This window comes from Salpingoeca rosetta (genome assembly GCF_000188695.1).
Source record: "Salpingoeca rosetta unplaced genomic scaffold supercont1.10, whole genome shotgun sequence".
In the NCBI taxonomy this organism is placed as follows: Eukaryota; class Choanoflagellata; order Craspedida; family Salpingoecidae; genus Salpingoeca; species Salpingoeca rosetta.
Genome location: NW_004754924.1, coordinates 315710 through 330709, shown reverse-complemented (window position 1 = coordinate 330709; position 15000 = coordinate 315710). Strand labels below are relative to the sequence as shown.

Sequence of the window (15000 nt, the reverse complement as noted above, 5' to 3'; positions counted from 1 at the left end):
GTGCGTGTGCGGGTGTGTGTGAGGTCGCTGCTGTTTGCGCGCTTGTCTTCGCTGCTCGCACCCTCTCTTTCACTTACACACACACACACACATACACACACATCGCTCAGGTGGACTGGATTGAGCCTGGTTATGAACAAGGCATGGCTGCTGCGGAGGCATTTGGGCGAGACCGAGCAAAGAAGTTTGACGAGCTGCGCAACAACCCAAACGAGGACGTGTGCTCGAACCTGTCGCCTTACTTCCACTTTGGGCAGATTAGTGCAGCCGCGGTGGTGCTGCTGCTGAAGAGCAAATACTCGAAGAAGGCCGCAAAGGGCGTGCAGACGTTTATCGAGGAGGCCGTTGTTCGCAGAGAGGTGTGTGCGTGTGTGTGTGTGAATGTGAATGTGGATGTGTCTGCTTCTGCATGTGCGTGTGTATTTACGACTGACGCCGTGAACTTACAGTCCACCACGGCTCTGCTCATTTGTGTATGTGCGTGTTTGTTGTTGTTGTTGTGGTTTGTTCGCTGCTGGCAGCTTTCGGACAACTTCTGCTTCTACAACCGCCGCTATGACTCCATCGACGGGGCGGCCGTCTGGGCTCGCGATACCCTCGACACACACAGACACGACAAGAGGTGTGTGTGTGTGTGTGTGTGCGTGCGTGTGTGTGTGTGTGTGTGTGTGTGTGTGTGTGTGAACACGTATGCGTGTGCGTGTGTGTGTGTGTGTACGTACGCGGGTACGAAGATCGCAACTGTGCCGCAGTGTGCTTGGAACACCACCTCATACTGGTGTGTTGGCACGGGCGCCCTGCAGGGAGTATGTGTACACACGCGAGCAACTCGAACAAGGCAAGACGCACGACGACCTCTGGAACGCAGCTCAGCTCCAGGTGGGTGAGATTCAGGCTGGATAGGAGAGTGCGTAACGCGAACTTGCGTGACATAATGCCGTGAATAGGAGAGACAGTGTGTATGTGTGTGCACGTGTGCGCGAGAGAGAGAGTGAGTGTGTGTGTATGAACGAGACTGTGACGCCATATGTCAATACTCGCTCACTCACTCGCTCACCTGCAGAAACGCGCACGCACATACACCACTCACATCGCTCTTTGCTCCCTGTCCCCCCCCCCACTGCCATCACCGTTCACATGTGTGTCCCTATCTGCGCACAGATGGTTGAGCGAGGCAAGATGCACGGGTTTCTGCGCATGTACTGGGCGAAGAAGATCCTGGAGTGGACAGCAACGCCCGAGGACGCGCTGCAGACAGCGCTCTTTCTCAACGACAGATACGAGCTCGATGGCCGCGACCCAAACGGTGTGGTGGCGGCAGTGATGGCAGTTGAGGCGGTGCTGGTAGGGCACGGTGGCGGTGTGGGTTTTGTCATTGTGGTGTTGTTGTCGTTGGTTTGTTCTTGTGTGGGGCGTGTCCAGCATCGGTTGTGTCGCTCTGTGTGTGTGTGTGTGTGTGTGTGTGTGTCATTGTGCGTGTGTGTGTGTGTGTGTGTGTGTGTGTGTGTGTGTGTGTGTGTGTGTCATCGTGTATGTGTGTGTCATCGTGTGTGTGTGTGTGTGTGTCATTGTGCGTGTGTCATCGTGTGAATTGTATGTTGCGTGGAATGCACGTGCTTGTTGTATGCCGTGTGCCCATGACACAACACTGTGCTCCGCCAGCTTCCCTTCACCCGTCATCACCGCCACCTCCTCCTCCTCCACCTGCATTGGTGGTTTCAGGCTACGTGGGGTGCATGTGGTCCATTGCTGGTATCCACGACCAGGGCTGGGCAGAGCGCGCCGTGTTTGGCAAAATCAGGTCCGTGGTCGGTGATGACGGTCACACAACGGCTTGGCAGCCAACCACAAGAAAGTGCACATGCACACACAGATGTCGCTTATGCCAATCCCATCACCACTGCCGCCATCATTGTGGCTTTGTTTCACACCACGTTCACTGGATGCCCGATGCCCCTGCGTTGTGCGTGTTTCCAGGTACATGAACTACAAGGGATGCAAGCGCAAGTTCGATGTCGCTCGCTTCGTTTCCCGCTTCCCACAGGCGGTTGCAAACGCTGCGGAAGTCAATGGACAAGGTGTGTTCTGTGTGTGTGTGTGTGTGTGTGTGTGTGTGTGTGTGTGTGTGTGTGTGTGTGTGTGTGTGTGTGTGTGTGTGTGTGTGTGTGTGTGTGTGTGTGTGGTGTGCGTTGCGTTGCGTGCTGTCCATGTGTAGCGTGCTCTGTGTATGCGTACATGTAAGTATGTGAACGTGTATGTGTGTGTGTACGTGTGGGGGGGGCGGGAACTGGAGACCATGGCACTTTATACAACCGTTGCCGTCCTCACCACCTCCACATACACACACACACACATACATTGTGGTTTACACCAAACAACAGCATCGTCGCAGCCGACACTCAAGCAGGCATCGAGTCGCAGCAAGCGCGGAGCTGGTGGTGCTGGTGCCAACACAGCAAAACGCGCCAAGAAGACATCAGCGTGAACGCTCAAGCATGTGTGTGTGTGTGTGATGCGCGGGTGGTTAATGTCTCGTCACATGTGCAAGTCCCTCCCTCTTGTACATGTGCTGCTTCTTACAGTGTCGAACATGTGTGGGTTTGGATCGTGTAATGATGAAGCAAGTCTTGCTTGGCCTTCAATGGTCGCAATAAGCGATGGTGGCAATCAAATGCATCGGTGACGGTACAGTTATGTGGCGTTGGCGTAGAGAAAGTAAGAAGTCGCATAGTAGTAGAGCATGTGTTCGCTTACGAGCGAGAAATAACAAGGGCATCATCTATCGGTATGACTGTACATGCATGCAGGCAAACAAACACACGGGCATGCACGAAACTAGCATTTCGACTGTGCTTGGAAAGGGTGTGTGGTTGTGGTTGTGGTTGCGTGGAAAGGTGTCGGGAAATGTTGTGCAGCGATGGTTGCGGCTGGTGTAATTGGGTCGTGTTGACAACACTTCAGGAGCACCGGTCTCGCCCTGTGTTGTTCTTGCTGTTGATGCGGATCATCAGAATATGGCTGCCATTGCTGCTGCTGCTGCTGCTGCTGTTGTTGTTGTTGTTGTTGTTGTTGTTGTTGTTGTTGTTGTTGTTGTTGTTGTTGTTGTTGTTGTTGTTGCTGCTGTTGTTGTTGTTGTTGTTGTTGTTGCCGTTGTTGTTGTTGTTGCCGTTGTTGTTGTTGTTGTTGTTGTTGTTGCCGTGGGAAGTGTGCAGCAGTGGCTGTGCCGAGTGCGTCGCTGGTGCGAGAGGAGTTAGCAGTTGTCTGGCAGAGGTCGCGGGTGTTGCATGTGTACAAGCGTGTGCTATTCACCATAGTGACGGGACCTTCGTCATCATGTTCGTCGGTCGACGATGCGAGGGATGCGTTGCCGCTGTCACGCTCGCTGCTGCAGCGCGCTGGCCCCGGCGGGCGTGCGTAGCCCCGCTCCATGTGCGGGGAGCAGGAGTTGGAGACGCTGCCGCTGTCAAACAGGGCGTCGAGTGAGGCCGGCGTGAAGACTTCCTCGCGCAGGTCCTCGTCGTTGGTAATGAGAGCACACGGCAGGCTCACGGAGAGCGACGGCACGCCGCGGCGACGCGCAAGCGTTGGTCGAGTAGTTGTGGACATGATGTTGGCGGGACGCAAAGCTGTTGGTGGCTGTTGACGCGGGCATGGGACCACTGGATAACGCAACGCTGGTGATGGTGTGGGCAAGTCCGCAGGCGCTGGTGATGTGATGGAGGGTGGAGAAGACAGTGGGTGCCACGAAAGTGACGCTGCAGTGCATGGTGTTGGGTTGCTTGGTCTCCGCCTCAAGTGCGCCTGACCCTGCCAGTCTTCGCTTGCCACGTTGTCGTCCTTTGTTCTCAGCGACACGGATGCCTGCCCGACTGCTGCTGTAGTGGACGTGATGGCCATTGTTCGCGCGATCATGTGGGTCTGCGATGGCGATGGCAGCATGTGCTCCGAGCGAGAGAGATGTCGCTTGTGCGCTGCGGTTGCCGCTTGTGGGCCTGTCTTCTGCTTTCAGGTGAGTGGCTGACGAGATGGCGCGGAAAGAGGTGCGGAGATGAAGGGGGCCTCTGTTCCGCAAGCACAATGGGGACACGAAGGAGACACAAAGGGTATCGGTAAGGTGAACAATTGGCTTCTGTGCTGTGGCTGCGGGGTCTTGGTGTGGTGTGTGGGTATGCGTGTGTGTTGGGGAGGGGGAAAGGGCGGAGTTGGTCCTTTGTGCGGAATGGCGCGACAGCAGCTGAGTAAATGAACATGGGAACAATACCTGTTTCATGTCAGCGTTCACAAGCATGCTCACGCAGTGCGGTGGTTGAGGTCCTCGGGCTTCAAACGAAGAACAGACGGCGACAGCATGCTGGTGTGCTGTGATTGCATCCATATGCGCGCAGTGTCTGCCCTGCCCTGCGTTTACAACCGCCAACAGCAACGGACGAGCACATGCCGAAACTCAGTTCCAGGAACAGGAGGTGGAGTTGGCGCAAGACTTGCAACACGGAAAATGAAGTAATGGGGAGGAGGGGCAGGGCATACATTGCATACTGAGCGGGGTGGGCAGGCAACTCGAAGAAGGGAGGAGGGAGGCAAGCAGCACCGCAAACGGAGACACCGCAAGCAGAAGGAAGGCAAGGCACTGCCGTTGCTGTTTTGTTGATGCAAGACCTCACGAGCGACTTCACGGACGAAGAACCGAAACCAAACAGAAATGTGAAATGTGTGCGTCATGGTCACACATGTCACTCAGCGCACGCGCAAATCGCAAGTCGGGGACGCAACAATGCTAATGCAGCGCAGCAGAAACCAAGGACAGGCGAGCGAACGCGCTTGCACCGTGCCACTTGCCTTGCGTCAACAGACAACGAGAAGAACAACAACGACAGCGTTCGTCCCCAAGCAGCTGTCCCAAGCAAATTGTTTTCGCGATGCAGGGTGTGCGTGTGGTTGGTTCAAAACATTCCCGGAAGTGTGTCCACCACAGAAACCAACAAGCGCCGACAAGGGCAGTCAGGGAAGTCAGGGAAGTCAGGGAAGTGGAACTCACGACCACTCTGGAACGCCACAACGCAAGAAGGAAAGAACCAAACGACAGAACGACCCAACCCCACAACGCTCAAGCACATCAACCTTCGAACTTTTTTGAAAACTGAAAGTGAGGAAGTGGCGCATTTCGAAAACAAAACGCGTGCTGAAGTCGCGAAACACTCGCAAGCGTTCCGCTGCTTTTTTGTCTGTCGTGTCGGAGCGAATCATGGAATGCGACATCACAAGTTGACAACTGTCCGCACATCGTCTTCTGCTGGGTTGTTTTGTTTCGCTGTGGTTGTGTGTGTCCATCATTTGGGTTTTGGATTGACTCAGCCACAGAGCCATAGCTGATAACAACAAGACAGGCAGACAGCCAGCCAGCCAGCCAGACAGCCACGAGAATCACAGACCATGGGCGATCGTGAGGGACGTTGGCAGCATCCAGCCTTCGGCGGCCGCCCGCGCGACAACGGCGGCGGCTGGAGAAGCGGTGGCGGTAGTGGTGGCGGTGGCGGCCGTCGCGGGGACCGCAGTGGCGGTGATCGCAGGGGAGGGCGTGGCCAGCAGCAACAGCAGCGGCGTTACAATCAGCAAGGCGGCCGGCAGCCGCGACTGCGTCGCTCGGCAGCGTTCGTGCTGCTGTGTGATGTGCAAACTGCCACCAATCTGACACGCAAGGGCGACCGGCTGATTGTAGTGCCAAACGAAACGCTGCGCACGCTCCCGGCAAGCCACGAAGACGCCGAAACCACGGAGCGCAAGCTGGACGCCTTCTGCGTGAAGGTGGCGCGCCTTGTCCCTGACGAGGTCGTTGCCGAGCGCTACATGGCCGCACGGCGGGGTCAGCAGCATGGCAAGCGTCCACGATTCGGCGATGCCCTCTTCCTGGTCGGTGCTGCGGTCAACTTCTTTTTCCGCGCAGACTATCTGCCGGCCGCTGCTGGGCACATCCTGGCATGGGCCGAGGAGAGCGCGGACAACGTGCTCGTGTCGATTGTCGAGGCGCCAGCGCCGGCGTACGGGTATTTCACGTGCGACGTTGTTGGCTGTGTCGGCTTCGGAAACAGGCGAGAGGATGATGACCCAAAGCGTGCTGCCGTGAAGCGCGCCCAGGCCGAAGGCGGCCTGGCAGCAGACGTTCTGCACCAGGCCCTGGACAGCACGTCGGAGCAGCCCACCCTCGCTGCTCTCAGTGAGCCCGTCATTGGTGAGCAGCGCCACTTCATGTCCGTCAACCAAGAGGAGCGTCAGCAAGTCAACTTTTACACGGGCGTGATGGTGAACAATGGCCCAGGTGTCGCCAAAGAGGAAGACAAGGACGCCGACAAGGCACAGCAGAGCAGCAAGCAGAACAACGGTAATGGTGACACCGACGTCGACAGCCTTGCCTCCGACCTGGCCGGTGCCTCTCTCTGATTGCGCTCCGCCCGTATGCCCACACCTCTTGTGATTTGTTACCTTTGTGTTGGCTTTGTGTTGCGCATGCACCTGCGCGCGTGCGTGCGCTTGCGGGTGTGCGTTGAAGTGCCGTATTCACGTGCAACTGTTACGTTTGGTGTTGTCACCGCCACACACGGCAATACAGCGATCAGAGCAAACCCTCACAAGAAGTCAAAGAGAGGATGCGAACGGTGGCAGAAGAACGCACAGCAGAACACACGTTCACGGGAAGACAAGGACATGCACACACACACACACACAGACAGATGGGCTCGCATGGACACGAGGGGACACACATTCAACTGCAGACACAGACAGGCACACACACACACACATACAACCGCAGACACAGACACAGACACACAGACAGACACACAGACACAGGCGAACACACAGGCGAACACACACACACACACAGACACACACAGACACACAGACACAGACAGGCACACACACACACATACAACTGCAGACACAGACACAGACAGACAGACAGACAGACAGACAGACAGACACACACACACACACACACACACACGCAACGCCGATCACTTGCGACTGCGAAGACGGCGCACGCCATCGTTACTAACGGTGTCTTGGGTTGACACCCAGCCACGCACCCAGCCCAGCTCCTTCACGACTATGCCAGCAATGGTGCCTGTCCAAGAAGGGTACAGAGCACCGAGGCGGCGTTTGAGGTCATCAATGTGAGGTACCGCCACTGGCTGCGACCAAGAGGCCGGCATGCCAGGCGTGATGTCAGACGTGTGGTCAAATAAGACGACAATCACGTCAAACTTTGCCAGTTCGATGTGCACGATGGCACGCGGGCGAGGGCCCGGATCGGCTCGCAGCGCCATGTTCACCATCTCCTCGTTGAAGGCATTGCTGTTGTAGTTGCTGGGCACCTTGCACATGACCACGCGTGCACGGGACGCTGCCATGCGAACCCAGCGCTCCAGATACACCTCTGACAGTGACAAATCCATGCACCGCTTGTCTCTGTAGTCAACACCACCCCATGGTGGATCCACCATGATTGCGCCAAAGTAGGTGGGCCATCCATGCTTGTCCCTGGCCAGTGTGCGCGTCTCAGCTGTGGTGTCTGCCGTTGCTTGTGCCGTTTCTTCTGCCGTGGCTGTCTCCGTTTCTCTGTGCGCACGCTTACGTGGGAGCGTATCATCTTCACTGCCTTCTTCGTGATCGTTGGTGTGCGCACGACGACGCTCAATGAGCGATCGGAGATCCCCACCAGTGGTACTGGGTGTCATGGCTGCGGTGGGATGCGTATGTTGCTGTTGTTGTTCTCGCTGGTGTTGTCGTTGTTGCTGGTGGTGGCGGTGGGTAGGTGCTGTGCGTCCACTGTCCGCGGGAACGTCTTGTACGAACTTGACAATGTCACCCTGCCTTGCACGTACACGGTCAGCGCAGCCGAGGACGTGCAGGTTGTGCTGCAACATGACGAAGCGATCTGCGTCAATCTCCGTTGCATACGTGTGTGGAAACACCTTCTGCAAGCTGTAAGTGTTGCCACCGACACACGCCGTGCCATCCAGAACGGGCTCATCCTCGCCAACAAAACACCGCAGCACCCAGGTCATGGCATCGGCGCTGCCAGACTCCGACACCGAATAGAGCGCCTCGTTGTCCAGCACCAAGTTTCTGCGGATGGATGGGTCAAGGCCGCGGAAGAAGTACCCGAGCTTGCCGTGGTTTCGAATGGCACTCCGTGGCAGAGGCGCAGCCGAGCGGGAAGACGACGACAAGGTGGGTGTTGCGTGTGGTGCGTGACGTGCACAAGAGGGCGGCGTGCTGCTGACGCGTTCGTGGTGGCGCGGTCGATAGCCTCGGTTGTTGTCATACCGACGATCGGATGCGGCACGGTCTTCGTAGGAGCGCTTTGAGGAGGCGGAGTGCGGTGGCGGGAGCAGGCCACGGTACTCACGGTCGTGCGACCGATGACGCTGTCTGTCGTCCATCTCACCAGCCCCACTGCGCGTGAAAAAATTATTTTGCTTGCTTGCTTTTTGCTTTCTTGGTGGTGGTCTGTTTTCTTGTTTTCGTCAGGATGTGTACGACAAGCACGAAACCAGATGCGGCTGTGACATCGGCTACCGCGCGACGACACAACACAGTGCAGGTGCAGACCCACACACAGACACAGGCACACACACACACACAGACACAGACACAGACACATAGACAGACAGACGGACGTAGCCTAGCTTGACGGGGAAGAAAGGAACAGTGATGGCAAACCACGCACACATAGATAACACGGGGATAGTGGAGCACACGGCGGTGTGTGCACGCAGCCTGGCCAAAGAGGGGGCGGAGAAAAGGAAGGCAGTCACGAGGAGGGGAGGAGCACACGCACAGACAGACAGACAGACAGACACAAACACACACAAGTACATACAAAGACACACACACACACACACACACACATAGACAGACAGACGGACGTAGCCTAGCTTGACGGGGAAGAAAGGAACAGTGATGGCAAACCGCGCACACATAGATAACACGGGGATAGTGGAGCACACGGCGGTGTGTGCACGCAGCCTGGCCAAAGAGGGGGGCGGAGAAAAGGAAGGCAGTCATGAGGAGGGGAGGAGCACACGCACGCACAGACAGACAGACAGACAGACAGACAGACGAACACAAACACACGCACACACACACACACACACACACACACACACATACACACACACACACACACACACACACACACACACACACACACACACACACACACACACACACACACACACACACACGTACATACAAAGACACACACGTCCCCCCTTCCACAGACAAGCGCGCTCAAGCAGTCTTGGGCTTGCTGCTGGCCTTGTGTCTGCGGTTGGCGATGATGATGAGGGCAATGCATATGGGGCAGACGGCGAGGAGCCAGAGGGAGCAGCCACGAAGGAGGCTGGGGATGCCCACGCGCGCCACAAGCCAGGCAAAGACAATGCTGAGCAAGGCACGCAGCGCGGTGCCAGTTGCCTTCTCAACAGCAAACATCGAGGGCAGGCAGGCCTGTGGCACAGCCAGTGAGAGCCACATGGAGTTGGTGACGGGGGCAACCTTCCCCACCACCGTGTGCAAGACATACAGGCCTGCAAACTGGAGCGGCGTGGCAGCGCTGCCCATGCCGAACATGGCGAGGCCGCTGGTGAAGCGGATGAGGGACAGCGCAATCGGCGCCGAGAGCCACGGCACGACGTGCTGGGCCGCAGCAAGCGCACCAATGCCCACGCTGGCAGCCACGGCAAGCGTGCGGCCGACAAAAGACGGCGTTGCCCCCAGCGCCTTGAACTGGCTCATGGCAAACGTGTCCACGCCGTGGGTCGGCAGCATCATGCTGTGCATGCACAGGAGCGTGAAGATGGCTGATGGTGTTGTCAGCACGACGCGAAACGGCGACACAAGCGTGTCGATGCCCGAGACACCCCGCCGCCACCATGACAGGCCACTTTTATTGCTGCTGCTGCTGTTGCTGCTGTTGCTGCTGCTGCTGTTTGTAGCCATGGTGGTACCAGCCCTGGCACTGCCTGTGCTAAGAGTGCTTCTGTCATCACTGCTGCTGCCCAAACCGCCCCTGCCCTTGTTGTTGTTGTTGTTGTTGTTGTTGTTGTTGTTGTTGTTGTTGTTGTTGTTGTTGTTGTTGTTGTCGTCGTCGTCACTGCTGCTGCTGCTGCTGCCCGAACTGCTCGCAGCCTTGTCCGTGTCAGGGCTTGTGGTTGGCGTGTGCAGCAGCTCGAAGCGGCGATCAAGCAGGAGCGAGGAGAGCGCCATGGCCATTCCAGAGAAGAGGAATGCCGCAGGGTAGCCGGCCGGTGACAAGAGTGGGACGAGCACGCTCGTCACGAACCAAGGGAAGAAGACCTCGCACGTTGCAGCCAAGATGCGGTACTCCATGTTGAGGCGCACCTTGATGTCTGTGTTCCCGTACGAGGCGCGCTGGATGAGGGCGTTGAGGAACACCATTGCCACGGACGACGACGCGCCGCCAGCAGCGCTCAGGTAGCGGAACAGCGTGTACGGCGCAAACGCCATGCAGGCGGCGATCACGGCGGTGACAGGGCCTGCCCAGCGCAGGACACGCGCAGCGGCAAACATGGAGCCGAACGGGCTGACGACGGTGACGCACGCGAAGATTGCCCAGTACCGCAGGCTGAAGATCTGGCTCGCGTACTCCTCCGGCGTGCGATTCAACGAGTTGATCACATACAGCTGCACAATCTTCACAAACGTGGTTGAGCACAGGTGCAGCGTCAATCCATACAGCATCAACGACCACCGGTGCTTGTGTGGTTCCTTCAAGAACAATGCTTCTCGCTGTTGTTGTTGTTGTTGTTGTTGTTGTTGTTGTTGTTGTTGTTGTTGTTGTTGTTGTTGTTGTTGTTGTTGTTGTTGTTGTTGTTGCTGTTGTTGTTGTTGTTGTTGTTGTTGTTTAAGTTGTTGTTGTTGTTGTTGTTGTAGTTGTTGTGGTTGTTGTGGTTGTTGTTGTTGTTGTTGTTGTTGTTGTTGTTGTTGCTCTCGTCCGGTTGGTCGTGCATTCCCGCTGTAGTTGCCACCACCACCGTCACCACCGTCACCACCACCATCATCATCACCCTTCATTCGCTTCCTGCTCATTATTCTGTTCGACAACACAAAGGCAAAATTGCCTTTCGTCCTTCCGCGCACAACGGAAAAACGGCGCTGCGTCCGTTGCGGGTGGTGTGCTTGTGGTGTGCTTGTGGTGTGCTTGTGGGATGGTGCGAAGGGCGGTGAACAGGGCAGCACCACATGTTCGCAGCAGAAGAGACGAGTGGAAGTGAGAGAGGAATGAACAAAACGCATACGCCAGCAACACAAGGAACGGCACCAACAGCACCAACAGCACCAACAGCATCACAGGCGAATGTTGTGGAGGAAGAAGCACGGGCAGGGGAATCGAGGAGAAGCACATCGCGCATCGGCGCAAGATCACGGTTGCACTCACACTCACGACTGCAGCACCCAACAGAAGAGCCGGTCCGTGGTGGTGACCGTCGTGGGGAACTTTCAGCGGCAAGCACACTCGTAATGGCAGCGGCGCGCGTTGCCGGTGGCATGGCGTTGGCCATTGCCTTTGTGTACCTGATACTGACGCCACCAACGCCAGTGGCATCTGCGCTGGCCTGCCAGGCCAAGGAGCACACGCAGACCGTCGTGGACCCTGTGACGGGCGAGTTCGTGTGTGTGTGCGAGGCGCTGCACGCCTGTGTCCTCCGAGGACCCTCAAAGGCGACGGCGTTCTGTGGCGCTGGCAACATGGACGTCGGCAGCACTCCACTCGACAGGTGTGTGCGTGCGTGTCTATGTGTGTGTGTGTGCCTGTAGGATGGGTGAACGTGCGGTTGTTGTGCGTGTGTGTATGTGTGTTTGTAAGGATGATTGAACGTGCGGTTGTTGTGCGATATGTATGCACAAATGTGTGTGTGTGCATGCATGCACGCTTGTTGCGGTTGATGTGCCTCCTGCTCTCATCATCATCATCATCATCACCACCACCACCACGACCACGACCACCACTGCCACAACCCCTGTGCTCATGCTTGCGATTGCGCCTCTGTTTGTGGATTGATAGGCTGCCGGCAGGCTGCCAGGAGTGCGAATGCGAGGCCGTACCGTCAGAGCTGCTTGCGGAGATCACCGCACCCCGGTTGATCTTGGCATCCATCCCACGCTCCGGGAACAGCTGGATGCGCCAGCTATTGGAGCTCTCGTGTGGCCTGGCCACGGAGACCGTATTTCCTGAAGGGTGAGTGTATTGTGTAGTTTGTGTTGTTGTGTGGTGTGTGGTGTGTGGTGCTGTTGTGTGTGCGCGCGTTGTGTGTGCGTTGTGTGTGCGTTGTGCGTGTGTGTGTGTGTGTGGTGCTTGTGAGACGGCTGCTGTGTCATGCTTGCTCTTTGCGACTGTTCATCTGGCATGCTGTCATGTTTTTGATGAGAGTGTTCACAACCTGCACTGATTGTTGTCTGCTGCGCAGGTACAAGGCGCCGCTCAACGGCGTTGGCGAAGATGAGGAAATCCATGCAGACCACATCCCTGGTTCAGATGTGTACGGTTATCCTTGCGGCAGAAGCAACTATTGCACCCGTGTATCACTGCCACAGCCAGGGTTGGTGAACGTAACAGAGAGGAGGAGGGAAGGCGGTGTATTTCCATGTGTGTGTGTGTGTGTTTGTGTGTGTGCTTGTGTTGGTGCTTGCACGTGCTTGTGTCTCCGTTCACAAGTATGTCGTGCACACATCCCCTTGATTTTGCGCTTGTTCACAGGGTCATGCGCTTAGTGAAGACGCACGCACCGTTCCTGTCGAGTCGGCACGCGGAGCAAGGCGTGCTCATCTCCGATGCCGGTGTTGGTGCAGTGCTTCTGCTGCCCATTCGCAACCCACTGGTGAGCACATGGTTGGGAGAGAAGGTTGATGACGGGAGAAAGTGTGAGCTGGACAGAACCTCCAGCGTGCGTGCGTTGTACCTGAAAGATGCGCACACACACACACACACACACACACACACACACACACACACACACACACACACACACACGACACACGACACACACACGCACACCATACGAGTAGGTGGCTTGACACCGTGGCGTGTGGAAGGAGAGCGAGCTAGAATGGGACTTACGTTGTCCTTCCAACGCAGTCTGTCCTGAGTGAGCTCTACGCGTCACTAAGCTCAAGATGGGATAGGCCGGTTCGCCAACAGTTTTTCTGAGAACAGTGTCATACCCGCCACATATGACGGCATCCTAACTCGGCTATGCAGTACTATTCCGGCCTGATGGTTACCTCACTATGCACCACGCTATATCATAGGTGTAGCATACTGGTTTTACCTCATACATCGCCCCCTGGGGTCACCTAAACCTGCTGTTGACTCGATCGCAAACACGACTAGATAGGGCCACTATCAGTTTTTTAAATACGATGTTAGTGTGTGTGTGTGTGCGTGTGTGTGTGTGTGTGCGTGTGTGTATGTGCGTGTGTGTATGTGTGTGTATGTGTGTGTGTATGCGTGCGTGCGTGCGTGTGTGTGTGTGCGTGTGTGTGTATGTGCGTGTGTTTATGTGTGTGTGTGTGTATGTGTTTTTTCTCTCTTTGACTGCAGCCCCACGAACGCGCTCTTTGGTGAAACCGCAAGTGCTCTCCCCCCCCCCTCACACACACACACACACAACCACAACACCCCAACAAACCAAAGGGGGAGCAGGAAGATCATGTACCGGTTTGAAGACATGGTGGCGCTGCGGGAGCCGCTGCTTGGGTTCATCCTGGAGCAGAGCGGGCTGTGGACGGCACGACGGCTGTCTGGGGCAGACGTGTGCTTTGCACTGGACCAGCCGCGGTTACGGCCGCGCCCGAAGGACAAGTCCCGTGCCTCTGAGGAGCACTTTGCCATGGCATGGGCGCAGTATGCACGGTCGGATATCGAGGCCGCCCTGCGCCACACGGCCAGCCTGCCGCTGCTGGAGCACTTTGGATACGCTGCACTGTACCGCGCCTGGTTGCAGCGGATGGACAGTGAGATTACAGATGGGGAGCTGCGTACACGCGTGCAAGCGCTGTGGCATGTCACGCGCGCTCGCCTCTACCCCTCGTTTTACACCGACATGTCACAGCACCCCTCCCTACTGTCGCCATTTAACTGCACCTACTAGCTCGCTAGATTGTCGCTTTCTTGCTCTTTAGTGGCTGCGGTTTGCGCAGTGTGTGTTTGGTCTCATGCAACAGCATGACATCGAACGAAGGCTAGTGTGTCCTTGAGTTGTCGCTAGTGGCTTTCATGTTGGGGTGTAGATGTGTTGTTTCAGTGCTTTCGCCAGCTTGGACATCACTCGCTTTGCTGTTACATTACATGAACCTGCGTAGCGTCAATTTACTCCCACCTGTTCTACAACAAGAGTCAAGGAACCACTGTAGCAGGAGCCAAGAGCACTACAGTTGGAGTCGAGAATCACTGCGGCAGCACAACAAGGGTGAAAGGAACAGCATAAGACGACTGGGACGACAGGGCTGCAGTTGTGTGGGGTGCGAGGGGGGGGGGGCGAGGTCACTGCTGCACTGCGTTGAAGAGGGCCAGGGCGCAGAAGATTTGCACGAGGTAGCAGGGCACTGTGGAGATGAGCACCATCGGGTGGAGGCCGCGCGGGGAGCTGCCTGAGATGAGCCACAGTGGCAGGTACAGGAGGCGCCCCAGCACATACACGTAGCCGCTGAGGGCGACAGAAGAGGGTGTGCCAGTTCCAGTGTTCTTGATAGAGCTGGCGAAGATGGCCAGCCAATACAGCGTCAGGAACACTGGCATCTGCTCCAGCGTGTTGCCCACTGCGCGATCCGCGCGCAACAACTCTCGATCCGTCACATTGTAGTACCTAGGGAGAAAGTGTGTGTGTGCGCACGTGTTGTGTGAGTGTGTATTGTGTGTGTGTGTGTGAGTGTGTATTGTGTGTGTGTGTGTGTGTGTGTGTGTGTGTGTGTGTGTGTGTG

At 56.6% G+C, this 15000-nt stretch overlaps 7 protein-coding genes across 7 annotated transcripts in view; 3 read left to right on the top strand and 4 right to left on the bottom strand.

The window, feature by feature from the left end:
- The window catches only part of PTSG_04371 (DNA photolyase), a 3751-nt gene extending 979 nt beyond the window's left edge, over positions 1-2772 (top strand). The window contains exons 2-8 of the mRNA XM_004994402.1: positions 111-359; positions 522-622; positions 804-879; positions 1162-1306; positions 1723-1801; positions 1978-2078; positions 2382-2772. Of these exons, the coding sequence (XP_004994459.1) occupies positions 111-359; positions 522-622; positions 804-879; positions 1162-1306; positions 1723-1801; positions 1978-2078; positions 2382-2485 (855 nt within the window). The 3' untranslated portion in view covers positions 2486-2772. The remainder of the gene's footprint in view (positions 1-110; positions 360-521; positions 623-803; positions 880-1161; positions 1307-1722; positions 1802-1977; positions 2079-2381) is intronic.
- Positions 2773-3151: 379 nt separating this feature from the next.
- PTSG_04370 (uncharacterized protein) lies at positions 3152-4765 on the bottom strand. The gene has a single exon (XM_004994401.1). The coding sequence runs from the start codon at positions 4373-4375 to the stop codon at positions 3464-3466; it is 912 nt and encodes a 303-aa protein (XP_004994458.1). The 5' UTR covers positions 4376-4765; the 3' UTR covers positions 3152-3463.
- Positions 4766-5267: 502 nt separating this feature from the next.
- On the top strand, positions 5268-6620 carry PTSG_04369 (uncharacterized protein). The gene has a single exon (XM_004994400.1). It carries the CDS (start codon positions 5431-5433, stop codon positions 6433-6435), a length of 1005 nt encoding a protein of 334 aa, XP_004994457.1. The 5' UTR covers positions 5268-5430; the 3' UTR covers positions 6436-6620.
- Positions 6621-6946: 326 nt separating this feature from the next.
- Positions 6947-8451, bottom strand: PTSG_04368 (uncharacterized protein). The gene has a single exon (XM_004994399.1). The coding sequence runs from the start codon at positions 8436-8438 to the stop codon at positions 7008-7010; it is 1431 nt and encodes a 476-aa protein (XP_004994456.1). The 5' UTR covers positions 8439-8451; the 3' UTR covers positions 6947-7007.
- Positions 8452-9288: 837 nt separating this feature from the next.
- On the bottom strand, positions 9289-10761 carry PTSG_04367 (uncharacterized protein; the record flags this gene model as incomplete). The annotated part of the gene is made up of 2 exons (XM_004994398.1): positions 9289-9860; positions 10179-10761. The coding sequence occupies 2 exons, from the start codon at positions 10759-10761 to the stop codon at positions 9289-9291; spliced, it is 1155 nt and encodes a 384-aa protein (XP_004994455.1).
- A 351-nt stretch (positions 10762-11112) lies between these two features.
- On the top strand, positions 11113-14435 carry PTSG_04366 (uncharacterized protein). Its single transcript, XM_004994397.1, has 6 exons — positions 11113-11798; positions 12086-12259; positions 12489-12620; positions 12779-12899; positions 13280-13329; positions 13715-14435. Exons 1-6 carry the CDS (start codon positions 11263-11265, stop codon positions 14169-14171), a joined length of 1470 nt encoding a protein of 489 aa, XP_004994454.1. The 5' UTR covers positions 11113-11262; the 3' UTR covers positions 14172-14435.
- Positions 14375-15000, bottom strand: part of PTSG_04365 (uncharacterized protein) — a 1696-nt gene continuing 1070 nt past the window's right edge. The window contains exon 2 of the mRNA XM_004994396.1: positions 14375-14885. Coding sequence (XP_004994453.1) covers positions 14564-14885 — 322 coding nt within the window. The 3' untranslated portion in view covers positions 14375-14563. The remainder of the gene's footprint in view (positions 14886-15000) is intronic.